The sequence below is a fragment of the Heptranchias perlo genome, chromosome 2, assembly GCF_035084215.1.
Source record: "Heptranchias perlo isolate sHepPer1 chromosome 2, sHepPer1.hap1, whole genome shotgun sequence".
Taxonomy (NCBI): domain Eukaryota; kingdom Metazoa; phylum Chordata; class Chondrichthyes; order Hexanchiformes; family Hexanchidae; genus Heptranchias; species Heptranchias perlo.
The window spans coordinates 117,408,666-117,436,565 of NC_090326.1; the positions used below are offsets into that span (position 1 = coordinate 117,408,666).

At 43.5% G+C, this 27,900-nt stretch overlaps 1 protein-coding gene across 1 annotated transcript in view; it reads right to left on the bottom strand.

Moving 5' to 3' along the window:
• The window catches only part of LOC137342349 (tomoregulin-1-like), a 224,748-nt gene that overhangs the window by 50,298 nt on the left and 146,550 nt on the right, over window positions 1-27,900 (bottom strand). Inside the window, exon 5 of the mRNA XM_068006288.1 lies at window positions 5,193-5,289. Within this exon, the coding sequence (XP_067862389.1) occupies window positions 5,193-5,289 (97 nt within the window). The remainder of the gene's footprint in view (window positions 1-5,192; window positions 5,290-27,900) is intronic.

Genomic DNA, 27,900 nt, shown 5'->3' on the forward strand with positions numbered 1-27,900 from the left:
CTACAGAGAAAGGTGCAGTGATTTATAGTTTCACAACGCTGAAATAATATTCACGCTTTCATCCTGTAGCTTTACTGCAAAAAAAACCCAGAAGCCAACCTACTTTAACAAACATTAAGAACATAACATAAGAAATAGGAGCACAAGTAGGCCATACGGCTCCTTAAGCCTGCTCCGCCATTCAATAAGATCATGGCTGATCTTCTACCTCAATTCCACTTTCCCACTCAATCCCCATATCCCTTGATTCCCTTAGTGTCCAAAAATCTGTCGATCCCAGCCTTGAATATGCTCAACGACTGAGCATCCACAGCCCTCTGGGGTAGAGAATTCCAAAAATTCACAACCCTCTGAATGAAGAAATTTGTCCTCATCTCAGTCCTAAATGGCTGACTCCTTATCCTGAGACTATGATCCATAGTTCTAGACTCTCCAGCCAGGAGAAACAGCCTCTCAGCATCTATCCTGTCAAGCCCTCTCAGAATCTTATATATTTCAATGAGATCACCTCTCAATCTTCTAAACTCCAGAGAATATAGACCCATTCTACTCAATCTCTCCTCATAGGTCAACCCTCTCTCCCAGGGATTAATCCAGTGAACCTTCATTAGACCCCCTCTAAGGCAAGTATATCCTTCCTTAGGTAAGGAGACCAAAATTGTACACAGTATCCAGGTGAGGACTCACCAAATCCCTATATAATTGTAGCAAGACTTCCTTACTCTTATACTCCAACCCCCTTGCAATAAAGGCTAACATACCATTTGCCTTCCTAATTGCTTGCTATACCTGTATGTTAACTTTCTGTGTTTTATGTACAAAGACACCCAAATCCCTCTGAGTACAAACATTTACTAGTCTCTCACCTTTTAAAAAATATTCTGCTTTTCTATTCTTCCTACAAAAATGTATAATTTCATATTTCCCCACATTATACTCCATCTGCCACCTTCTTGCCTAATCACTTAACCTGTTTATATCCCTTTGTAGCCTTTTTGTGTCCTCCTCACAACTTACTTTCCCACCTAGCTTTGTATCGTCAGCAAACTTGGGTACATTACACTCAGTCCCCTCATCTAAGTCATTGATATAGATTGCAAATAGCTGAGGCCCAAGCACTGATTCTTGTAGCACCCCACTAGTTACAGCCTGCCAACCCGAAAATGACGTGTTTATTCCTACTCTCTGTTTTCTAATGTCCATGCTAATATATTACCCACAATCCCATGTGCTCTAATCTTGTGTAACAAACTCTTGTGTGGCACCTTATCGAATGCCTTTTGAAAATCCAAATATACTACATCCACCCGCTTCCCTTTATCCACCCTGCTAGTTACATCCCCAAAAAACTCCAATAGGTTTGTCAATCACAATTTCCCTTTCATAAAACCATGATGACTCTGTCTAATCATATTATGATTTTCTTAGTGCCCTGTTACCACGTCCTTAATAATAGATTGGATCATTTTTCCTACTACTGCTGTCAGGCTAACTAACCTTTAGTTCTCTCTCTCTCTCCTTTCTTGAATAGCGGGGTTACATTTGCTATCTCCCAATCCAAGGGGACTATTCTAGAATCTAGGGAATTCTGGAAGATCAAATCATTGTATCCATTATCTCTGCAGCCACCTCTTTTAGAACCCTAGGATGTAGGCCATCAGGTCCAGTGGATTTGTTGGCTTTTAGTCCCATTAATTTTTCCAGTACTTTTTCTTTACTAATCTTAATTACTTTAAGTTCCTCGCTCTCATTAGACCCTTGGTTCCCCAATATTTCCGGTAGGCTTTTTGTTTCCTCTACTTGAAGACAGATACAAAATATTTGTTTAACGTCTCCGCCATTTCCTTAATCCCCATTACAATTTCTCCTGTCTCAGCCTCTAAGGGACCCACGTTTACTTTCGCTAATTTCTTCCTTTTTACATACCTGTAGAAACTCTTACAATCTGTTTTTAGATTTCTTGCTAGTTTACTCTCATATTTTATTTTCTTCCTTTTTATCAGTTGCTTGGTCATCCTTTGCTGATTTCTAAAACCCTCCCAAACCTTAGGCTTACCACTCTTTTTGGCAACATTGCAAGCCTCTTCTTTTAATCTAATAACATCCTTAACTTTTCTAGTTAGCCACGGTTGGATCGCTTTTCCCGTGGAGTTTTTATTCCTGAAGTGAATGTATATTCATTGAGAATTATGATTTATTTCTTTAAATGTTCGCTATTGCTTATCTACTGTCATATCTTTTAATCCAATTTCCCAATCTACCTTAGCCAACTTGCCCCTAATACCTATGTAATTGGCTTTGTTTAAATTTAAGATGCTAGTTTCAGACTTAACTACATCACTCTCAAACCCTATATGAAATTCTATCATATTATGATCACTCTCTCCCAGAGGATCCTTTACTATAAGATTACTAATTAACCCTGTTCTCATTACACAATACTAGATCTAAAACCGCCTGTTCCCTGGTTGGTTCCTCAACATATTGTTCTCGAAAACGGTCTCGAATGCATTCCATGAACTCGTCCTCCAAACCACTTTTGCCAATTTGGTTTGCCCAGACTATTTGAAGATTAACGTCCCCCACGATTATTGCATTACCCTTGAGACATGCTCCTCTAATTTCCTGCTTTATACTCTGTCCAACACTATAACTACTGTTAGGGGGCCTATAAAGTACTCCCACCAGTGTTTTCTGCCCCTTGTTGTTTCTTAGCTCCACCCATATTGATTCTATGTCCTGATTTTCTGAATTAAGATCCTTTCTCACTACTGTATCCTTTATTTATCCCCCCCCCCCCCCCCCACTCCTTTTCCATTTTGCCTATCTTTTCTAAAAGCCAAGTGCCCTGGAATATTTTGTTCCCAACCTTGGTCATCCTGCAACCATGTCTCAGTAATGGCTACTAGATCAAACCCATTTATCTCTATTTGTGCCATTAATTCATCTAAGATATTACGAATGCTTCTTGCATTCAGATATAGTGCCTTTAATTTTAACATTTGATTATTTTTCCCTGATGTGACCTAGTCAATAATGCCCTGTTACCTTTGTTAAATTCTCTGTCCCTTCCTGACAAAACTCTGCTTGTTTTTACCCATGATGTGGAGATGCCGGTGATGGACTGGGGTTGACAAATGTAATGAATCTTACAACACCAGGTTATAGTCCAACTGTTTTATTTGAAAATCACAAGCTTTCGGAGGCTTTCTCCTTCGTCAGGTGAGTGAATCATTACTCTGCTCTACAGCCTTGACTTTTCTCTTTAGACTTATAAATTTACCCTTACCTGAACCCTCCCCCCCCCCATTAGTTTAAAGCCCTATCTACCGCCCTGGTAATGCGATTCACCAGGACACTGGTCACAGCCCAGTTTAAGTGGAGCCCATCCCAACGGGACAGCTCCCTCTTTCCCCAGTACTGGTGCCAGTGCCCCATGAATTGAAACCCCTGCCTCCCACACCACTCTTTCAGTCACACATGTAACCATCTAATCTGTTTGACCCTATGCCAACTTGTGCGTGGCTCAAGTAGTAATCCAGACATCATTACCTTTGAGGTTCTGCTTTTTGATTTGGACCCTAGTTCCTCAAACTCCCTCAGCAGAACCTCATTCCTAGTTCTACCTATGTCGTTGATTCCTACATGGTCCATGACAACTGGATCTTTCTCCTCCTGCTCCAAGTTCTTCTCCAGCCACGAGGAGATATCCTTAATCCTTGCACCGGGCAGGCAACACAGCCTTTGGAACTCCCGGTCATGGCTGCAGAGAACAGTGTCTATTCCCCTGACCATAATATCCCTGACCACTACCACATTCCTTTTTGCTCCTCCCACTTGAATGGTCTCCTGTACTATGGTGCCATGGTCAATTTGCCCATCCTCCCTGCAGTCTTTGTTCTCAGCCACATAGGTAGCAAGTATCTCATACCTGTTGGACAAGGGCAAAGGCTGAGGCTCCTCCACCACTGCATCTAGGGTCCCCTTACCTGCCTGACTTGCAATCACATCCTCCAGTCCCTGACCACTAACCAAATCTAAACCTCTACCTAACCTCTAATGCCTCCTATCTCTACAAAATTCAATGCTGTCTAGTAAATGTGCTCCAAGAGGATATATCATCAGAGCATTGCTTCACTGTAACTGTTGTGTCAAAATATGTGACTTCTGGCTCCTGTGGGATTTGACTCCAGTGTGGTATATATATATTGAACATAGGTCTGATTTTGAACTCTGCTATTGTGGGACAGACTCAGAGGGGCAAGTACTCCACATGTACATACTTAACCCTATTTTATGATGTGGAGATGCCGGTGATGGACTGGGGTTGACAATTGTAAACAATTTTACAACACCAAGTTATAGTCCAGCAATTTTATTTTAAATTCACAAGCTTTCGGAGGCTTCCTCCTTCGTCAGGTGAACGATGTTTTCACATCGTTCACCTGACGAAGGAGGAAGCCTCCGAAAGCTTGTGAATTTAAAATAAAATTGCTGGACTATAACTTGGTGTTGTAAAATTGTTTACAATTGTCAACCCTATTTTAAACAGCATGAGAAGAATTGTTTTCATTTGAGTAACTTAGTGTAAAGTTTAGCAAAAAAAATTCCAGTAAAAATTAGGCTGAGAGAGAAATTATGAGAGAGAATAAAGATAAATAGACCAGAGACTAACAAGAGCTGGGTATTTTGACTATACAAATGCAATATGTTTTTGTCTATTTTTCTCTTTTCCCATTTTCCTTTCTTATATTTGATTATATCTATTTTATATTTATCCTTATTTCCTTCTTCTGATTTTATTTCCATTTAGTTCCCCTTTAGTTGCTTTTTTAAAAAAGTTTTTGTGTGTTGACATTTTTAATCAATAGAGTTTTACATAATCCAGTGTAAATCCAGTGTTTGACAACTGAGGTAAGGCAGTTATCCATCTCTAACTCTCCTGTGCTCTTCCGTCAATATTCCCAGTTTTGTCCTAGATGTCAAGTAAAACAAAAGTCTACTCAAAACTATTCCTATGGAAAGAATCAACAGATTGCAAATGAGCTCACAAGATGAAATGTGTGAATATCCTTGAACAGGTTTTTAACTTATTCACAAATAATTGCCATTTGCTTTGCATGAAATGAAAGTTGTTCTTTTTTATCCTACATTTATGTTGCCTCTGTTGTAGGTTTTGAAAGATAAATTACCAGACATCCTCTGCATCTTCATCACATTCAGCTCCATACTTGCATTTTCCACACTTTACGTGTTTTTGGCGTCTTTCTGTTCCTGAGCCTTCGTATTCTGCACAGAAATAATGTTAAGAGATACTTAGATGTTTCTGACATTACATGAGAAAACAGCAACATCGAAACAAACTGTACTTCTGTTGACTTTGTATAACTTTGTACCTAATTATGGAAAATGACTATTCACTGATCAAACACATCCTGATACCATGATACTTTGACTGTGAACCATGCTTTTCAACAGGATTCTTCCTGTTTGATTAAGTGGCATGTATACTGCTTAATATTAGGTATTTAATATTTAATTCATAATGTAAAGTTTATAAAGAACTATCACAGTGCATGGTTATGTAAAGTTAGACCACCAGCTCTAGCCTTCACATTTCAAAAGATAGAACTTATGTTCATTGAGTAAAATCTATATTCTACCTTACAAATGTAAAAGGGGTTAATAATGATAATTCATGCTGTCGCTAATTATACCTTCAAGATGTTATAATGGTAGGGACTTATGGGTTTTGCTGTGGATGAAAACATGAAAGTCGATACCAACAGCACCAACATTTTTTCTTTCTCCATCTTTTGCCCTTTTCTTATTTTTTTTTCTTATTATTACTACTGTTTTGCCAACCACAACCCTAATGCAGAAAGAAATTGCTGGTTAATGATGATTGTGATATTACAGTATTGCAACTGCTGTCACGAAGGAACCATGTGGTGAGACCACATCTGGAGTATTGTGTGCAGTTCTGGTCTCCTTATCTGAGGAAGAATGTCCTTGCCATGGAGGGAGCGCAACGAAGGTTTACCAGACTGATTCCTGGGATGGCAGGACTGACGTATGAGGAGAGATTGGGTTGACTAGGCCTACATTCACTGGAGTTTAGAAGAATGAGAGGGGATCTCATCAAAACATATAAAATTCTAACAGGACTAGACAGACTAGATGCAGGTAGGATGTTCCCGATGGCTGGGGAGTCCAGAACCAGGGGTCACAGTCTCAGGAAACGGAGTATGCCGTTTAGAACCGAGATGAGGAGAAATTTCTTCACTCAAAGGGTGGTGAACCTGTGGAATTCTCTACCACAGAAGGCAGTTGAGGCCAAGTCATTAGATGTATTCAAGAAGGAGATAGATATATTTCTTAATGCTAAAGGGATCAAGGGATATGGGGAAAAAGCAGGAACAGGGTACTGAGTTAGACGATCAGCCATGATCATTTTGAATGGCGGAGCAGGCCCGAAGGGCCAAATGGCCTTCTCTTGCTCCTATTTTCTATGTTTCTAGCCCCAAAGTTTGTGTGTTCTGGACTTGTGCCTATCAGCGTATGTGCATTCTTTAAAGTAAAAATGGAAAAAAAGAACAAAATTAATGAATAATTAGTTTTGCAATGCTAATGGACCTATGCTGTCATGAAGCCTGCAGTGTGCACCTGGACCTGCAATTGAGTCAAGTATGTCTGTATTCATGTACCAAGCATTTTGTTTGCAAGTTGGATTGCAACAGCGGTCCAATTTTCAGAGTTATTTCCCAGCCTCCCTGCTCCCACAACGGGCTGCCGAAGAGAACACAAGGATCTCCCGGTTGAGGTACTTTCATCCCCCTGCTCCACTCTCAGGCCTGCAGGCTGCACTCCTGTTTCCCGGTTTGCCAAGGGGCATGCCTGCGCCACCAATGCGCCCAGGCCATACTACTGGCCCAGAATAGGAAATCTCCATGCCACTGTTTCACCAGAGGTGCGGTGGACCTCAAGTACGGGGGTGGGGGTTGGCCCCTCGAGGAAATTAATGTCCAAGGAACGAATAAGCAAAAAGTGCTGCCAAAATAATCATCTTGTTCTATTTGCAACCCAGGAGAAGAGCACATTAAAGTTAAAAAATAAAAATAAAAGGGAATGATAAAAAAAAATCAGGACTTATACAATGTAAAAGCCGGAAAAGTGAAACCAAGATCAAGGGAGGCAACACATCTGCAGGAAAAGGGCTGAACGACATCCTCACATAGTGGAGCTATTTCTGACAATGAGTGATTAAATCCTGTGACAGGGAATGGGATTAGAAGACAGTAGGCTATAGATAACTGATAATAAACATATGTGACATCAAAGACCTATCCTAAAGAAAAGAAAAATGAAGGTAAGCTCTAAAGCTACATTAGACTGAACACATTTTTCCTCACTTTCTAAGCAGAAGGAGTGAAAAATTAACTACACTGGCATGAGGGCATGATGAGTTTACCTGTTCCCAACTTTATATAAATCAGGCCATCAACTACAAATCAATTGACTGAAGGGAATTAACTATTTCAACAACAGCAACAACAACTTGCATTTATATCGCGCCTTTAACATAGTAAAATATCCTAAGGCGCTTCACACCGAGCCACATAAGGAGATATTAGGACAGGAGCGAGGTAGGGTTTAAGGAGCGCCTTAAAGGAGAAGAGAGAGGTAGAGAGGTGGAAAGGTTTAGGGAGGGAATTTCAGAGTTTAGGACCTAGACAGCTGAAGGCACGGCCGCCATATTTCCCACTGAGGGTGATTTGGTCAATGAGACAGGACTGTGGTGTGATGAGATACTGCAACCTACATCCTTCCTCCAAGATACTGTGGTGATTGATGAGATGCAGCAGACACTGCATAACCAATTTGACATAAATTTGCAGTTCCATACAAGCTATGGATACATATGTCTAATCAGATCTCACATGGTGACAAAGCATTAACTAGCTGATGATATAACCAAGCAGAAGAGCTATGAAACAAATGCAATTAAATGCAATTAAGATGAAGTGTAACTGATAAAATGCAAGAGGATAAAAGGTGATGAAATATGACTACTAATATAATAAAAGCTCACCAATAAATTATGATAATTACAGCCTGCTTAAAAGTGAGGGTGAAGGTCAGGATTGTAACTAGGAGTAAAAAGGATTGAAAAACAGCATAAACCTCAGTATACATGACGAAAAATCAGAATAGCCTTAATTGTTTTCTTCTTATTGTAAAGCACTTAGAGGACCAGAAAGTATTTCAAACCATCTGGCTTTTATTTGCAAACTTTCTATTACAGAGTAGGAGACTGATCAATGTGTGACAATCTTACCAGCTTGGTCTCTATAACTATAATTAGTAATCAAAAAACATAAAACACCCCCTGAATATAAAGATTTGGGTAATATTTTATGATATGTGAACACATAATGATTTTATATCAGTTAAATATATTAAAGGATGGAAGTTCAGTGAGTCCTACAGATTTTCTGTCCATTATCCCTGATATGCGTAATAGTGTGCAAAACTTGTGTGCCAGGAATGCAAATTTGTAAACTCTTTTTTAAGAGTTCTCTTTGTAATTTGTACAAACTTACCTGTGAATCAAACAACATGCATTTCATAAATATGGTAGACTGGAAAATATTTTAAACAATTTGGAAATACTGCAGATTTTGTAAACCCTTGGATAATATTTATAATTATTTGCTCATTGGCAAAGATAAACTGGGAAATAAACCTACACAGAGGGGTCTAGACAGAGTAGATAGAGAGAAGTTGTTCCCATTAGCAGAAGGGTCGAGAACCAGAGGACACAGATTTAAGGTATTGACAAAAGACCCAAAGGCAACATGGGGAAAAGCTTTTTTACGCAGCGAGTTGTAATGATCTGGAATGCACTGCCCGATGGGATGGTGGAGGCGGATTCAATCGTGGCTTTCAAAAGGGAATTGGATAAATGCTTGAAGGGAAAAAAAAATGCAGGGCTATAGGGAAAGGGCGGGGGAATGGGACTAGCTGGATTGCTCATGCAGAGAGCCGGCACGGGCTTGATGGGCTGAGTGGCCTCCTTCTGTGCTGTAACATCCTTATTCATTTTAATTTCTCTCAATGTATATCTCCCATTATTTCTCTGAGTACAGAGATACTCTCCATCCAGATCAGTTAACCTTCACTGCTCATTTCTCTAGAAGCCCTCCAAGAATGTTGAGGGAAATCAGAGAGAAAATAGCAGAGGCTGTGACCATAATCTTTCAAACATTCTTGGATATAGAAGTTGTACCAGAGCACTGGAGCATTGCCATTGCAACTTCTCTGTTCAAAAAGGAGAACAAATAGGGCACATGCGATAACATTCTAAAGAGGGAAGGTAAATGGACAGATCATGCATAACTATATCACTCAGTGGGGTAGATCTTGACTCTGTGCGATAGCGTAAAACAGGTGATTGCGAGTCAGAAATAAAAATCAGGAGAGATGTAAAACGGGCTGCTGGCTCACTATCACCTGTTTTACATTATCGCATAAAGTTACAATTCACCTCAATCAGTGGTGAATATTTGGAATAGACTCCCTAGGAAGGTGATTGAGGCTTATAACATCTGTAATTTTATGAGGGAGGAGAATTGACCTTTGGCATGAAAATCAATTGAGGGAGATAGGTAGTGAACTGTATATTCTGTTGTTGAACTCTGGGCCAGTCAGACGGACTGAAATATTATTTTTAGGGAAGGTCCTGATCATTCCTATGTTCCTAAAGGGATAAACTGAGTATCTATAGACCAGTCAGCCTAACATTGGTAGTGGGTTAGCTTCTAGAGGTTATAATATGAGATAAAATTAATGCTCACTTAGAAAGACATGGGTTAATTAAGGACGGCTAGCATGATATTATAAAGGGAATGTTGTGTCTGACAAGTTTAATATAGTTCTTTGATATAGGAAATGCAGTGAATCTTGTACATATGGAATTTCAAAAGGCAGTTGATAAGGTGTCACATAAGAGGTCTGTTAATAAAATTAAGGTGTACAGTATTGAACAGAATGTGGCAGCATGGGTAGGAAGTTAGCTAAAATCAGAATGTGTTGGTTAATGGGTGATTTTTGGACTGGTAGAATGTAAACTGTGCTCGGGGTCAGTGTTAGAACCACGGTTGTTCTCAATATAGGGTATAGGGGTACCATATCAAAAACAAACATCACAAAAATAGGAAGCATAGTTAACTGTGACAGAGACGTTAGTGGATTTAGGAGGACAGATTGGTAGACTGGGTAAATAGATTAAATTTAATGTGGTGAAATGTGAGGTGATGCATTTTAGAAGGAAGAATAAGAGGAAAAAATATACACTAAATGATTAAACTTTCAAAAGGAGTAGAAGAGCAAACTGATAGGTTCAAATATCTAAATCTTTAAAAGTGGGAGGACAAGTTGATAAAGCTGTAAAGAAAAAAGTGGAAAAATAGGTTAAAAAAATCTATTTCCACTGGTCGGGCAGTTGGTTACCAGAGAAATTTAAAAGCATCATCAAAAGAATGAAAGGAGAGATTAGGGAAACTTTTTTTTTACACAGAGGACTGTTAAGGAATGGAATGCTCTATTAGAATCAGTGATGGAAGCAGAATCCGGAATAGTTTCTAAAAGGAAAGTGTATAAATATTCAAAAAATTAAATGGATATTTGATAATTCTGTGCAGTAAAATTCTACAATTCTAAAACAATGGTCATAGATCATAGAGTTAGGTCATAGAGTTATACAGCACGGATAGAGGCCCTTCGGCCCATCGTGTCCGCGCCGGCCATCAAGCCCTGTCTAATCTAATCCCATATTCCAGCATTTGGTCCGTAGCCTTGTATGCTATGGCATTTCAAGTGCTCATCCAAATGCTTCTTGAATGTTGTGAGGGTTCCTGCCTCCACAACCCTTTCAGGCAGTGAGTTCCAGACTCCAACCATCCTCTGGGTGAAAAAGTTCTTTCTCAAATCCCCTCTAAACCTCCTGCCTTTTACCTTGAATCTATGCCCCCTTGTTATAGAACCCTCAACAAAGGGAAAAAGCTCCTTAGTATCCATCCTATCTGTGCCCCTCATAATTTTGTACACCTCAATCATGTCCCCCCTCAGCCTCCTCTGCTCCAAGGAAAACAAACCCAATCTTCCCAGTCTCTCATCATAGCTGAAGCGCTCCAGCCCTGGTAACATCCTGGTGAATCTCCTCTGCACCCTCTCCAAAGCGATCACATCCTTCCTGTAGTGTGGCGACCAGAACTGCACACAGTACTCCAGCTGTGGCCTAACCAGTGTTTTATACAGCTCCATCATAACCTCCTTGCTCTTATATTCTATGCCTCGGCTAATAAAGGCAAGTATCCCATATGCCTTCTTTACCACCTTATCTACCTGTTCCGCCGCCTTCAGGGATCTGTGAACTTGCACACCAAGATCCCTCTGACCCTCTGTCTTGCCTAGGGTCCTCCCATTCATTGTGTATTCCCTTGCCTTGTTAGTCCCTCCAAAGTGCATCACCTCGCACTTTTCCGGGTTAAATTCCATTTGCCACTGTTCCGCCCATCTGACCAACCCATCTATATCGTCCTGCAAACTGAGGCTATCCTCCTCGCTATTTACCACCCTACCAATTTTTGTATCATCAGCGAACTTAATGAATGGATTCCATTTTATGACGACAGTGTATTCAATGTTTATATGAAAGTAACAGTCTTTCTAAAAGTCAAACTAAATAGAAACCTACTGTGGAAACTTTTTTTGAAATAACACTCTTCGAAAGGCACTCTATCTCTTTTCTCCTTTCTTGAGTTTTCTTTGTGTCATGCACCATCCCCATGATGAGTGACTTGCCATGAGCCCTCTGCCAATATTGCTCTGAAACTGGCAGCAAGGTGTTGCGTTAAAGCACCCTGTGAGGAACAATCTTGCTTTTATTCAGAGCATTCTCATTACAATAAAGCTGGGACTGTAACTCAAGTGTCCGGAGGATCATAGGCAGGGGTCTCTATCCTACTAGTCTGTACCACATTACTCTGTTGCCCCATTTTAGAAACATTTTTAATCAGTTTTGTCATCTACTGACATGTCCAACATGTAAGCTTCTGAACTATTTCCTCAGCTATATTATTCAATCTTCTGATTAGGACAGTTTTGAAGCCATGCCTAACAGGCTAAGAAGTTGCTAAAGCTGCTTTAATACCTAATGAGCTGAAGACAAACCTGATTTACTCTTGTGAGTGGGCCATGACGATAATGAGGCAGGTTAAAAGTAGGGTGAGAACAAAATTTGGTGGCAGGCTGCCTTGCTGATTGACATGAAGGAAGGAAAATTATATTAACATCACACAGGTTTCAGTTGTAACAACAGATCAATAGTCAAAAGGGAGACAGCTGAGAAAATCAAAGTCAATGTGGATTTTTGGGAAACTCAGCAATCAATGCCATTGGAAAGAGTCCTGCTCATCCTTTCTCTGAAAGATACAAGAGGCAATAGAGGTTATATTGGATAACCCGAAAATGGGCGATGGGATCGCAGTGTGCGAATAACCTGTGCTCGGTCATAGCGATGCAGGCAGCGTGTAACATTCATGCTGCCTGATGATTTCAATGATTGCTGCGTGCATCCAACACTACCTGTGCTGTTGATGGGCTGCACGCACCAGCAGAGGGCCCCAATATTGCTAGCACTCCTTAAAGGCAGCCTGCACTTCTTAAAGGGGAGGTGCACTGTGGCTGAAGGAAGTCCTTTGAGAACTGCTGGAAGATATTGAAGAATGGCTGCGCCTGGGAGAGAGCATGCACCAAGGTTCTCGGACGGTGCACTAGAGGCCTCGATGGAAGAGGTGGACAGATGAAGGGCCATCCTATATCCGGAGGTGGGGGAGCAGGAGGCCCTCCAGACATGCTGAAGAGGCAGTGGGAGGCTGTGGCGGATGAGGTAAATGCCAGGAGCATCACACCATGCACATGGATGCAGTGCAGGAAGAAGTTCAGTGATTTGACAAGAGTGGTTAAGGTGGGTGAGTTCAACTATCACGTGGCATATCCTACCAATTGCACCACTAGCCTCATCCACTGCTCCACGCAAGACACCCCTCCCCATCACCCACCCACCAACAAACTCTTTCAATCAGTACGTGACCCTGTGAAACAGATGCTGCTTCTCACCCTCACACATTACCATTCTTGCAAGCCGCACACCCACAACTCATAGGTCACACACAATGGCAGCTATTCAACTAAGACAGCCACATCACCCAAACATCTTGCAGGACACTCACTGACACACTTCCCTCTTTCTTGCAGGAGAAGGTGGTGCACAACACTAGGCAGCAGGAAAGAATTGGGAGAGGACAGGTACATCCACATGTCCTCACCCCCATGGATGAGACAATGCTGTCCATCATTGGACCGTTCGTCGCTGAGGGCGCTGGAGGTATCGATGATGAGGGTCTCTGCATACCTCATCCTTCTTCTCGCTTCCCACTTCTCCCTCATCCCACAATCTTTTATGACTCACGTGCTGCAGGTGGTGTGAGTGCACACATCTTACTTTCTCCTCTCCCCTCACCACAACTAAACCCATGTCCCTTTGTCATTTCAGATACCCAAGAACTGAAACCGGCACAGTCAGAGGAGGCAGAGGAAGATGACAGCGATGATGAAGACACACCGTCACTCAATCTTACACTCGCAGCCACCAGCTCATAGACTGACACTGTGTGTAGTTTAGAGGCTAGGATAGAGGAGGGATCTGCACGTGGTGAGACACTGGGCACAAGTGCGCAGGAACCAGGGCGGTGGAAACGGATACCGCAGGTGCCAGCTCGCTGGAGGGCGAGGACGCACACTAGTTTTGCTGCAGAGGAGTCAGATGATGACTTCAATGGGCCAGGCTACAGAAGAAAGCTGTTGGGCGTACACAACCAAATGCTTGGTGCACTGGAAAGCCTGCGCACAATGTCAAGGAGCATGGAGGAGTCCAACTCGATCATGTCACAGGGCTTTGCACAGAGCTTGGAGCCCATCCTTTCCCACATGAAACGGGTGGTCACCTCCATCGGCGCACCTGTGGAAACCACCATGATGCAGCATCTGATGACCAATGTCACAGCTTCCATTGCAGCACAAACATCTGCCATCCAAGATCTGACTGCTGCGTTTGGAACTCAGACTGCTGCCTTGGAAGCTCAGACTGCTGCTATCGCGGCTCTGGGGACCACTGTGGAACGGGGCTTCCAGGACGTCACAGCAGTCCAGCAATCTGTTCTCCAGCAGATCACGCGCTGAGGCACTGCCCCTGGGAGAGTGGCAGTGGCGCCAAGGAAGACGAACATGCTGTCCTCCCTCAGGGTGACACCATTCCTGCTCCCACCCCTGCCACTCCGCCAGTGCCCTTGCTGTTGCCTGTCAGCCAGCCAGCCCAGACTGCTGCAGCCCAGGCCGAAATGGTACAGTCTGAAGCCGAGCCCTCCCGGCCTAGAGCTGCTCGAGGTCGTCCTCCAAGGCCATCTGTACATTCCTCCATTGAAAGCCAGTAACCTTCCACCACCCATGCTCCAGCCACTGGGGAAGCACCTCGTAGGAGAAGTAGGAAAGGAAAAGGCACACGAACAACAGGCACTAAGGGAATGCACAGGGGTGAATAGTATCAGTTTGTTTGAATCATTTCATGTTTAAATCTATAAATGTGGTTATGAATTTGTATTTGGTGTTGGTTCTCATTTCTGCGATGAGTTGAGGGAGGAAGCAGTGTATAATCATAAGGAGGGCAATGTGATGATCATGTGGGAGAGGAAAGGTAAGGAGTGTGGGACTGTTGGTGAATGGGGAGATGTCATTGAGGTTACTGGTATTGCTCATTAATCAACTGATCACGCATAGCCCTGGCCGACAGGGCCTGTCTACCTTATTGCCTCCCTGCCTCTTCCTCCACTGCCTCCTGCTCCTCCTCCCCCACTTCCTCCTCCATCTCTTCCTCCTCCTCCCTCTTCTGGCAACTTGTCCTGCTCTGCGTGGCCTCTCTGCATGCTCCCAGTCATGTTCAATTCCCAGAGGAATCCCTAGCAGGCGACCCATATTTGGAAGCAACTTTGATTAGCACACTATTTTAAATGCCACTAACAGTACTGCAAGAACAGCCAGACCATTCTGTATAGAATATTGCAATTCTCTCCAAGTATAGGAATCTGCCACAAACGCATACAATTTCACCAGCAGCCAGAATAACTAATCCAGCAACTAACCTGTAACTCCTGCATGATCCCTTTAAATAGCGCTGATTGGGGCGGGGGGGAGGGGGGGCGCATTCCTTCATGCCGTTTAAGTCCTGTTCAGCTGTGTGGGGTTAGGACAGTGCGTTGGCTGGAGCGGGGAGTTCCAAAATGCCACCAGCTGCTTCAAATCAGCATTGCACACTGATTTACGTCATAATCTCCCTACTCTGCAATCTGCAGGCATTCGTTAGGTGCAACCATCTTTACCAAGATGGCATCCAGCGCATGTCTTGTCAGAAGTGTGCGCACGCATCTCGGACACCATTTTTGGGGCTTTGGAGTCTGCGTAGCACCTACAAAATGGGCGCTACACAGCCCAATTTTGCCCCCATAAACTAAGCTAACCAGCTATTCTATCTAAAGAAAAATTGTTTCCTTCCTTCTAATTGCAGACATGTGTACAATATACGCAGTAACTGAACTAATAAATGCATTAGCCACTATGAGCTCTTAAGCTAGCAGCAAACTAAAGGTTAGGCACTTCAACCAAAATGTTAGGAGTAAATTGATGGCACAGAATTGCTAATAATAATAGTCAAAGTAACTGAAGGGTGAAGAAACAATTAGTGACCTACTGGTTGCTTAGATTAATCATGACTAATTAAATCAACAAAGCAAGCAATAATTTGGGAATGCATAACAGATTAGAACAAGCAAACTCCTATAGCAAGCGTATGGAAATACATTAAGTATGAATTTAAATTACAACATTCAAATCACACATGTGGGAATTGAAATTGTGCTGTGTAATATTAATAACAAATGTATTTGTATAACGTTCCTATATCCACTATTTTATTTGAATTGGTTAACACCTTCATTAAAATAGCAAGCAGAAGAATTTCATATGAACCCATTAACATGCCTGCTACTAGTATCACTGAGACTGATTTCAACCCCATTATTTGGTATAACATCTACAAAGTAGATATTAGTGAATTTTAAATGTTCATTATTATAACTAAAACAATTGGATGGAACCGTAGAACATGGCTCCAAAAATCTGCAGCCATTCTGGTGGAGGCCTGCAGTAAGATCAGTGGAAGTCCACCGGAATGCCTGCTAATTTGGCCAGGACCCAGATACGTTGTGCTGTGGCTTTAATGATCTTAAGGGGCCGAGACTCCAACCACCCCTACAAGATTGTTGGTAAAAGGGGTGGTCAGGGCCAAGGTTGCGGACTCCCTAAATCAGCAGTTTCCACTCCTCGGCCCTCAGTTAGGACCCGGTGTAGCACTGGTGTGGATATGACTGGTCTCTGCTGAGGTCCAGGCTGGGGACAAGGTATGGACCTTTGGAGATTAGAGAAGAGAAATTCTTAAAAAAAAATTAAAGTAGCCCCATGATTTGGCGCCATTTGGACCACAATCCACAGTTTCTTTTGTTGGGGGGGATGGGTGGTGCCATGTTTTTATTTACAGCAATCTCCTGGCAACATTTTTTAAATTTTTTTTTTATTCGTTCACGGGATGTGGGCGTCGCTGGCGAGACCAGCATTTATTGCCCATCCCTAATTGCCCTCGAGAAGGTGGTGGTGAGCCGCCTTCTTGAACCGCTGCAGTATGTGTGGTGACGGTTCTCCCACAGTGCTGTTAGGAAGGGAGTTCCAGGATTTTGACCCAGCGACGATGAAGGAACGGCGATATATTTCCAAGTCGGGATGGTGTGTGACTTGGAGGGGAACGTGCAGGTGGTGTTGTTCCCATGTGCCTGCTGCTCTTGTCCTTCTAGGTGGTAGAGGTCGCGGGTTTGGGAGGTGCTGTCGAAGAAGCCTTGGCGAGTTGCTGCAGTGCATCCTGTGGATGGTACACACTGCAGCCACAGTGCGCCGGTGGTGAAGGGAGTGAATGTTTAGGGTGATGGATGGGGTGCCAATCAAGCGGGCTGCTTTATCTTGGATGGTGTCGAGCTTCTTGAGTGTTGTTGGAGCTGCACTCATCCAGGCAAGTGGAGAGTATTCCATCACACTCCTGACTTGTGCCTTGTAGATGGTGGAAAGGCTTTGGGGAGTCAGAAGGTGAGTCACTCGCCGCAGAACACCCAGCCTCTGACCTGCTCTCGTAGCCACAGTATTTATATGGCTGGTTCAGTTCAGTTTCTGGTCAATGGTGACCCCCAGGATGTTGATGGTGGGGGATTCAGCGATGGTAATGCCGTTGAATGTCAAGGGGAGGTGGTTAGACTTTCTCTTATTGGAGATGGTCATTGCCTGGCACTTATCTGGCGCGAATGTTACTTGCCACTTATGAGCCCAAGCCTGGATGTTGTCCAGGTCTTGCTGCATGCGGGCTCGGACTGCTTCATTATCTGAGGGGTTGCGAATGGAACTGAACACTGTGCAGTCATCAGCGAACATCCCCATTTCTGACCTTATGATGGAGGGAAGGTCAATGATGAAGCAGCTGAAGATGGTTGGGCTGAGAACACTGCCCTGAGGAACTCCTGCAGCAATGCCCTGGGGCTGAGATGATTGGCCTCCAACAACCACTTGTTTGGACCAAGGCTGTAATGAGGTCTGGAGCCGAGTGGTCCTGGCGGAACCCAAACTGAGCATCGGTGAGCAGGTTATTGGTGAGTAAGTGCCGCTTGATAGCACTGTCGACGACACCTTCCATCATGTTACTGCCAATCATCAGGCCTAGATGGTTGAAGGTGTGACCGCCAATGGTGGGGAGCAGGAAGTGGGGAATGCACGAGGCCAGAGTTGGAGGAATGCAGAGTTCTCGCAGAGTTGTAGGGCTGAAGGAGGTTACAAAGATAGAGAGGGGCGAGGCCATGGAGGGATTTGAGCATAAAGATGAGACTTTTAAAATTGAGGCTTTCGGGAACTGGGAGTCAATGTCGGTCAGCGAGCACAGGCATGATGGGTGAACGAGTTAGGATATGGGCAGCAGAGTTTTGGATGAGCTTAAGTTTATGAAGGTTGGAAGATGGGAGGCTGGTCAGGAATGCATTGGAATGGTCAAGTCTGGAGGTAACAAAAGCATGCTTGAGGGTTTTAGCAGCAGACGGGCTGAGGCAGGGGCAGAGACGGTCGATATTACAGAGGTGGAAGTAGGCGGTCTTGGTGATGGAGAGGATATGGCATCAGAAGTTCAGCTCAGGGTCAAATAGGATGTGAGGTTGCGAACAGCCTGGTTCAGCCTGAGGCAGTGGCCAGAGAAGGGGAAGGAATCGGTGACGAGGGAGCGGAGTTTGTGGCAGGGACTGAAAACAATGGCCTTGGTCTTCCCAATGTTTAATTGATATTCATGTCTCCTTCTTCACTACAACTAACAAATGGAGTAAAATATAACCCTAAATGTATGTGCACGTATCTAGGGGTCAGACAGTAGCCATTTCCATAGCAAGGGGACTTAAAGCTCAATCAATTTCAGCATCTAATTATCAATAAATGTACAGCAAAAATATTAAACGTTTAGTATTGACTGTTCCTGAAATTAGAATGACCTGAAATCAAACCAGGTTCTATTTCTCCATTAACCTAGCATTTCACTGTATTTAATTTATATGGGAGAGATGTCAGGGTTGTTACCAGATATCATTACATTGCTACACAGACAGATGGACAAGGATAGCTAAATAGTGAGTACTGTCAGACCTCACTGAAATAAATATGTATTAGACAATTAGTAGAAGCTGTCAGGACAGCTGGTAAACTGAAAAGATTCACCTGGAGCTAATTCAGGAGTATTAGATGATACAGAATTACTCTGCCTGCTGAAACCAAATGAGCATATTTTACAGAATTTACAAGAACGATAAGTACAGCAAAGAGTAACCTCCAAAGCAGAATTAGAATAGGAAGATCATAATGAAATAAAGAAAACTAACACAAAGAGAAATCTTTATGTTTTCAAAAGTTACTGGAAATCTTACTACATCTGCAGGATGCTGGAAACAGAATGAGGATTAATCAGGTTCACTTGGAGCTAAATTGAGGTCAAAATGAGTGTCACTGTCAATTGATATGATGGAATTTACACAAGAACGCAACACTGCAAAAGAGGAATGTATGAAATAGTCATTGGTTATGCCACCTAATTTAGTCGCTTTAGCCTAAAATCAATCACTTGTCCAATTTAATGTTATTTATCAGAGCAAATACCTTTTACTATTAGCATCTTTAAATATTGCATTTTACATTGTGCGTGCAAAGCTTTATGCTTATACCTTGATACAAATCTGGGAAATTTGCAGTGATTCTAAATGATATTTTGTCTAAGCATATTTGTTCTCAACCGAAATTAATGAGGACCCAATGAGCCCTGAAAGTAAACCACATAGCTCGTTGCATATGCATTGATCAGGCATGCCGTCAGTGTTTCGCACTGGCAGTCAACATTTTGTGAGCTTGGTATACATGGCCGCCCCTCTTCCCTCAGCACAGTGCCTACGAGAGTCTTGCCGCTAATGCAAATGATTCCAGCCGCAGGATACTACAGGCAGGAATTTTCACCTATAGTGTGCAGCGGCTGGAATGATTTCCAGTAGCAGCAGGATTCAGCTGGGAATGCTACTTAGGATAGAGGGAAGAGAAATAAATAGCAATGGAGGGGAAGGAGAAGGGATAAAGACTGACAATGAAGGGAAAGGGAATAGGATGGTAATGAAAGGGTGAAGGAAGGGGACAGAAGCTTGGCTTGGAGTGGTGCATCGTAGTGGGAATGGAAGGATGGTGCCAGCATTAACTAAGATGAAGTGGAGAGAGAGAATTCCAGCATGAACTGAGATGGGGAAGTTAAAGAGTTCCAGCTTGATCTGGGGGTGTGCAAAAGTGCCATTTGGAACTGGGAAGGGAGGGGAAAGAATGTCAGCAGGAACCTTGAGGGGAGAGTATCAGCTTTAACTGAGAGGGTTGCAGAGGGAAACTGGTGGGGGGAAAGAAGAGTGCCAGCTTCAACGGAGGGTGTAGAATGACAGAGTGGCCCATAAAATAACGTGAGCCAGCAATCCTGGCATTTACACCAGAATCGTGATGCTGGTGACCTCCGATGCTGACCCCAGTGAAATTTGTGGGATCAGTGAGAGGACACCTCATTTGAATGGGCCAACAGGTGCCAGTAGCACTAGAAGCACATCTCAGATACCAGCCTTGCCCTACAGGCCAAAAAATCCAATGTAACTTGCTAGTCTGGGGAGAAGGGAAGGTGCCAGGTCCTCCCTGGAAAATCCTTTGTGGTGCCCCCAATGCTCCCCTTTGCAAGGTGCCGCAATTAAATAATTTTTTTAAAAATTAGCCCTTCAATTTGGGGGTCCAATCCACAATCCTGGTATAGAATCCCAGATGGGGTCCACTTCTGCCCCTCAGCTGTTCAGTATGCCTGGTCTCACCTGGGAATCTGTGCCTGGGTCATGTCTTAATTTCTGGCACTTCTGTCACACTCACATCAGAGTTGTGCTGGGAATGCAATGGAACGGCCAATGACTTTTGACCCCAGTGTTTCGGTGAAAGGGTACAGAGTTTGGTACAGTGTATCTATGACCTGGCTCTAGAGGGGATGATGCGCCTTTGTGAACTAGGGCAGAGATATGGATGTGGAAGTGTTACTGTTGAGGTTACTATTGGGGAGGTGATGGTCTGACTGATCTGTCGAAAATCCAAATGTTACTTTGTTCTTTTTTTAAGATTAAAAATTTATCAATTAAAGATTATAGTACTTAAAATGAACCAGAATGTATTATTTTACATGTAAAAATTCAAAAGCATGTCCCTGAGAAATGTACTACCAATTTTGTGCCTCCAACATTTGTATACTTCATCAGTCTTTCTTTCCTTCAATAGTGAAGGAATGTTGGATATACCTACAGCTTAAGTTATAAAGCTCATGTAACTATTTGTTTTCACGTCATGTCATAATCAGGGTCGTTCTGGAGGTCTCAGCTTTTCAAGGTGATTGTCATCCATTGGTTAGCTTTTGCTAGTTTTCTAGATTGGCATTTATGAACAATACTGTATTTCTTTTTAATCCTTCCCTGTCCTCTTGAAGGTACCAGTGTTCTTGCTGGGGTAATTGTTTCACAGATGCCAGCAACTCTCAGGTACCTGGGTCATAAATGACCATTCTTCCCCAAGTCGCAATCCTTCATGTGTGAGTTTGAACAGTGAGTGTTTCCATGGAAGCCACTGCAACTGAACCTGATCCTGTTCTCGCCTGATGTCCACATACTTGCATCATCCTGCTGGGGTCATTAGATAGCAATCAGGAGTAGGAACTCTGATTAATTATTCCCCTCCCTAGATCAGAAGTGCTGAGGCCTACTGGAGCACCTCTACTGCTGCCCTGACTGAGACATTTAACTCAGCATCGGGGGTCAACTGGCCACATGGGAAATCGGAGGATTTCTCTAGTGCCTCTGTAAATGGTTCCAAAACGCTGTATTATCGGCTCACCCTTTTACTGTGAGAATCACAAAGAATCTTGTGCCCTTTTGGGAAGCCTGTCTGCCCCTGCTCCACACAGACCAGGAATGAAACAAGAAATATTCTGGTTTGTATAGCTATTGTATTTGTATGGTATTGTACAGCTAATGCCTCTATCCATAATAATACATTTCTGATCAAATACAGCAAACCCTCTTTATTACACTGTATTTGGCAGCCAACCAAAAAGCTTATTGTAATGAAGGGTGTGTTATATAAGAGTATCATCCATTGTTAGTTCTAGCACTTACAATGTGGGAATTGTGCTATAAAATGCTGATACTGTAAGTCTTGAAATTTAGAATGTTGACATTTTACTGGAGAAAGATTGCTTAAACTTGCTTAGGATCTGGAATGCACTGCCCGAGGGGATGGTGGAGGCAGATTCAATCATGGCCTTCAAAAGGGAACTGAATAAGTACTTTAAAGGAAAAAATTGTAGGTCTACAGGGATAGGGCGGGGGAGTGGGACAAGCTGGATTGCTCTTGTATAGAGCCGGCACGGACTCAATGGGCCGAATGGCCTCCTTCCGTGCTGTAACCTTTCTATGATTCTATTCTACAAACAGCAGTATGCTGTAAATGTGGGTACTGAAATCAATGGCAGTATATACATCGTTCAATGTGATAAAATTTGATATGTTGCTTTTACATGATCTGTCATATTATTTATACTGTAATGTTCAAAATGTGGGCATCGTAAATAATACCATTGATTTTAATATTGGCATTTACAGTGTCAGCATTTCTCAGTGAAATGCAGCCTCTGTAAATACTGTCATTTCTTGGCTCTCCATTTTGGGAATCAAGCCAAAAGCACTTTTCATTAAACATCAAAGTATGCAGTAAAGCTTCATTATAATAGATAGGTGGGATGCTGTACATTGTATATCAATTAGCCAATAATCTAATCAGTGCATGTGCTGCCTTGTTCAACTGAGGATGCATTGGTAATTTGAAGGACAAAACTGAAGTTCATCCTTTAGTCTTTCTGTCTAGATCTTAGTTTGGTATAAGATACAAGTGAAGTCCATTACTGCTACAGTGTTCAATAATACCTCAAAGAGTTTTACATTTCAGCTCAATTCCTTTAAACAAATTTTATGCTGTTTGTAGAACCTGACTGGTTCCCTGCCCCAACACTGATGAAATGCAATATGATATACCACCACCATTGAGAAGCCCTCAATCAAGTTCGACTGCCTTTGGTTACCAGTTCAGGATCCCTGAAGTAATAAGTTCAACCTTGTGCATTTATTAATAAATTCACAACTTCACAATTTTTATGTTCATCGTGTAACAGGCATCAATGTCTCAGGAGTGTGACTCCAATTTCAAGGAATCCTACTCTTAATCTCAGAATTTCGGCAGATTACATTTTAAGCATGCATTGACAACCACTCTTGGATCTATGAGTTAACATTGGCAAATGAGTCGAGTTTGAAAAGAATTTGCCCTTGAACAGAAAAATTCTCAGCCAGCACACTCGCGGCATCCCTGATATCAAGAGTTTTTGATTCAAATCTGCAAATAATTGTTTTTTGTAACAGTGTCAGGCCCAGAATTTCTGATTAACGCTGTTTCTCATATAGAAGAATCATAGCGGAAATTCCAGACACAATAGTTTAACCCCAGAAAATGAGATTTGATTTTTGCAGTGTTGTAATACCGAATCAAATGTAACACCTAGAGATTGTACTTACATTTTGATTTGAGAATATCGAGACACATCTTTATACTAGTTATTTATAACTAATGTTCCAGAATGTAATTTCAACACTAAAGTGTTTCAATTAGGACATCACTAACCAGAAGTAGAATATAGATATACTTTTTCTGTTACGTCATAATAAGTATACCAGCTTAAATGTACCAGCAGATGAGAATAGTTTCAGTGTACCTCTCTCTGCTTCCTACTATTTCTCATAAACTCTAGGGGCTAGATTTTCACCAACCGGCAGTCAGCCGATAGGAGTTCTGGTCCACCTTGATGGTTGTGCCTCGTCGCCATGTCCCCAGCAGAAAACAGGTGGCCTGAGACAGCCCGCCAGTTCCAGGACACCGCAATATCAGGCGGCCACGTGATCAGCACTGCAAGGAAAAAGATGAGTCGAGAGCGGGTCCGTTCATTGTGGGGGGGGGTGGGGGGGAGGTGAAAGGGGGGTCCCAATGTGGTAGCGGTCCAGGTTACTTTAGTGCAGCCGAGAGGAGCACTCCTGCTCCTCCTGGGCCCACGAAATTAAAGGAAAACTTACCTTTAAGCGGATAATTCATCCGCTCCATTTTAGTGAGCTAAACTTCCCCCTTGGTGCCAAAGACAAAAAGATAACATTGTAACCTAGTGGGCTACCTGGTTCCCCAAAGGAATACTGCCATTTTAGATGATGAAATGTTAAGTGCTGACTTTTTCAATAATCATTATTGCTTTTTCATCCGATTACTTCACCCCACCCACAACAATTTGCATGTTTTTTGGAGAAAAGAACAGTGAGATTCTTAATGTTCTCATCGCTATCATTAATGTCAATCAGTAATAGGAAAGAAGATAAGACAGATAGGGCTGGATTTTCCTTGGAGTGGTGGTGTTCCGATGGGACAGGAATTCCGCTCACCCCTCTGATACTATCGTAACCCCAACTCAATTTCCTGGGTCAGGGGTCAATAGCCTAGCAAGGCGGGCCCCGACACGATTCCTGCCACCAAGATGCAGCTCGCTAGTGCCACCGAGGAAACTCTTGCAATTAGCACCAAACTGATCCCCCACATTTTGTTAGTAATGTCCTAATTTAAACTCTTTGTAGTTTTTGTGGTCGTCTGCAATATTGCAATACAATTAGCTCAATAAAAATGTATTCAAATGAACTAATTTTTTTTTTATTCATTCATGGGATGTGGGTGTCGCTGGCGAGGCCGGCATTTATTGCCCATCCCTAATTGCCCTTGAGAAGGTGGTGGTGAGCCGCCTTCTTGAACCGCTGCAGTCCGTGTGGTGAAGGTTCTCCCACAGTGCTGTTAGGAAGGGAGTTCCAGGATTTTGACCCAGCGACGATGAAGGAACGGTGATATATTTCCAAGTCGGGATGGTGTGTGACTTGGAGGGGAACGTGCAGGTGGTGTTGATCTCATGTGCCTGCTGCTCTTGTCCTTCCAGGTGGTAGAGGTCGTGGGTTTGGGAGGTGCTGTCGAAGAAGCCTTGGCGAGTTGCTGCAGCCACAGTGTGCCGGTGGCGAAGGGAGAGAATGTTTAGGGTGGTGGATGGGATGCCAATCAAGCGGGCTGCTTTGTCCTGGATGATGTCAAGCTTCTTGAGTGTTGTTGGAGCTGCACTCATCCAGGCAAGTGGAGAGTATTCCATCACACTCCTGACTTGTGCCTTGTAGATGGTGGAAAAGCTTTGGGGAGTCAGGAGGTGAGTCACTCACTGCAGAATACCCAGCCTCTGACCTGCTCTTGTAGCCACACTATTTATATGGCTGGTCCAGTTAAATTTCTGGTCAATGGTGACCCCCAGGATGTTGATGGTGGGGGATTCGGCAATGGTAATGCCGTTGAATATCAAGGTGAGGTGGTTAGACTCTTTCTTGTTGGAGATGGTCATTGCCTGGCACTTGTCTGGCGTGAATGTTACTTGCCACTTATCAGCCCAAGCCTGGATGTTGTCCAAGTCTTGCTGCATGCGGGAATGGACTGCTTCATTATCTGACAGGTTGCGAATGGAACTGAACACTGTGCAATCATCAGCTAACGTCCCCATTTCTGACCTTATGATGAGGGAAGGTCATTGATGAAGCAGCTGAAGATGGTTGGGCCTAGGTCACTGCCCTGAAGAACTCCTGCAGCAATGTTCTGGGGCTGAGATGATTGGCCTCCAACAACCACTACCATCTTCCTTTGTGCTAGGTATGACTCCAGCCACTGGAGAGTTATCCCCCTGATTCCCATTGACTTCAATTTTACTAGGGTTGCTTGATGCCACACTCGGTCAAATGCTGCCTTGATGTCAAGGGCAGTCACTCTCACCTCACCTCTGGAATTCAGCTCTTTTGCCCATGTTTGGACCAAGGCTGTAATGAGGTCTGGAGCTGTGTGGTCCTGGCGGAATCCAAACTGAGCAACAGTGAGCAGGTTATTGGTGAGTAAGTGCTGCTTGATAGAACTGTCCATGACACTTTCCATCACTTTGCTGATGATTGAGAGTAGACTGATTGGGCGGTAATTGGCCGGATTGGATTTGTCCTGCTTTTTGTGGACAGGACATACCTGGGCAATTTTCCACATTGTCGGGTAGATGCCAGTGTTGTAGCTGTACTGGAACACCTTGGCTAGAGGCGCAGCTAGTTCTGGAGCACAAGTCTTCAGCATTACAGTCGGGATGTTGTCGGAGCCCAAAGCCTTTGCTGTCTCCGGGGCACTCAGCCGTTTCTTGATATCACGTGGAGTGAATCGAATTGGCTGAAGACTGGCTTCTGTGATGGTGGGGATATCGGGAGGAGGCTGAGATGGATCATCCACTCGGCACTTCTGGCTGAAGATGGTTGCAAACGCTTCAGCCTTGTCTTTTGCACTCACGTGCTGGACTCCGCCATCATTGAGGATGCGGATGTTTACAGAGCCTCCTCCTCCCGTTAGTTGTTTAATTGTCCACCACCATTCACGACTGGATGTGGCAGGACTGCAGAGCTTTGATCTGATCTGTTGGTTGTGGAATTGCTTAGCTCTGTCTATAGCATGTTGCTTCCGCTGTTTAGCGTGCATGTAGTCCTGTGTTGTAGCTTCACCAGGTTGGCACCTCATTTTTAGGTACGCCTGCTGCTGCTCCTGGCATGCTCTCTGCACTCCTCATTGAACCAGGGTTGATCCCCTGGCTTGTTGGTAATGGTAGAGTGAGGAATATGCCGGGCCATGAGGTTACAGATTGTGCTGGAATACAATTCTGCTGCTGATGGCCCACAGCGCCTCATGGATGCCCAGTTTTGAGCTGCTAGATCTGTTCTAAATCTATCCCATTTAGCATGGTGGTAGTGCCACACAACACGTTGGATGGTGTCCTCAGTGCGAAGACGGGTCTTCATCTCCACAAGGACTGTGCAGTGGCCACTCATACCAATACTGGCATGGACAGATTCATTTGTGACAGGTAGATTGGTGAGGACGAGGTCAAGTAAGTTTTTCCCTTGTATTGGTTCGCTCACAACCTGCCTCAGGCCCAGTCTGGCAGCTATGTCCTTCAGGACCCGGCCAAGTTTGGTCAGTAGTTGTGCTACCGAGCCACTCTTGGTGATGACATTGAAGTCCCCCACCCAGAGTATATTCTGTGCCCTTGCTTCCTCCACGTGGTGTTCAATATGGAGGAGGACTGATTCATCAGCTGAGGGAGGGCAGTGGTTGGTAATCAGCAGGAGGTTTCCTTGCCCATGTTTGACCTGATGCAATCAGATTTCATGGGGTCCAGAGTCAATGTTGAGGACTTCCAGGGCCACTCCCTCCTGACTGTATATCACTGTACTGCCACCTCATAGGATGGTGATGGAAGAGTCTGGGACGTTGGCTGAAAGGTATGATTCTGTGCGTATGGCTATGTCAGACTGTTGCTTGAATAGTCTGTGGGACAGCTCTCCCAATTTTGGCACAAGTCCTCAGATGTTAGTGAGTTGGACTTTGCTGGGTCGACTGGGCTTGGTTTGCCTTTGTCGTGTCCGGTGCCTAGTGGTCTGATGACGGGTGGTCCTTCCGGTTTGATTCTTGTTATGACTTTTCATAGCGAGATTTTACAACTGAGTGGCTTGCTAGGCCATTTCAGAGGGCAATTAAGAATCAACCACATTGCTGTGGGTCTGGAGTCACATATAGGCCAGACCGGGTAAGGACGGCAAGTTTCCTTCCCTAAAGGACATTAGAGAACCAGATGGGTTTTTACAGCAATCCGGTAGTTTCATGGCCACCGTTACTGATACTAGTATTTTAATTCCAGATTTTATTTAATTAATTGAATTTAATTAATTGAATTTAAATTCCCCAGCTGCCATGGCGGGATTTGAACTCATGATTATTAGTCCAGGCCTCTGAATTACTAGTCCAGTAACATAACCACAATGCTAACTAGATTGGCAAAATATAGTTATGAATACAGACTTGAGAAACTGGGACTTTATCCACTGGAGCATAGAAATGCATCAAAGTTACAAC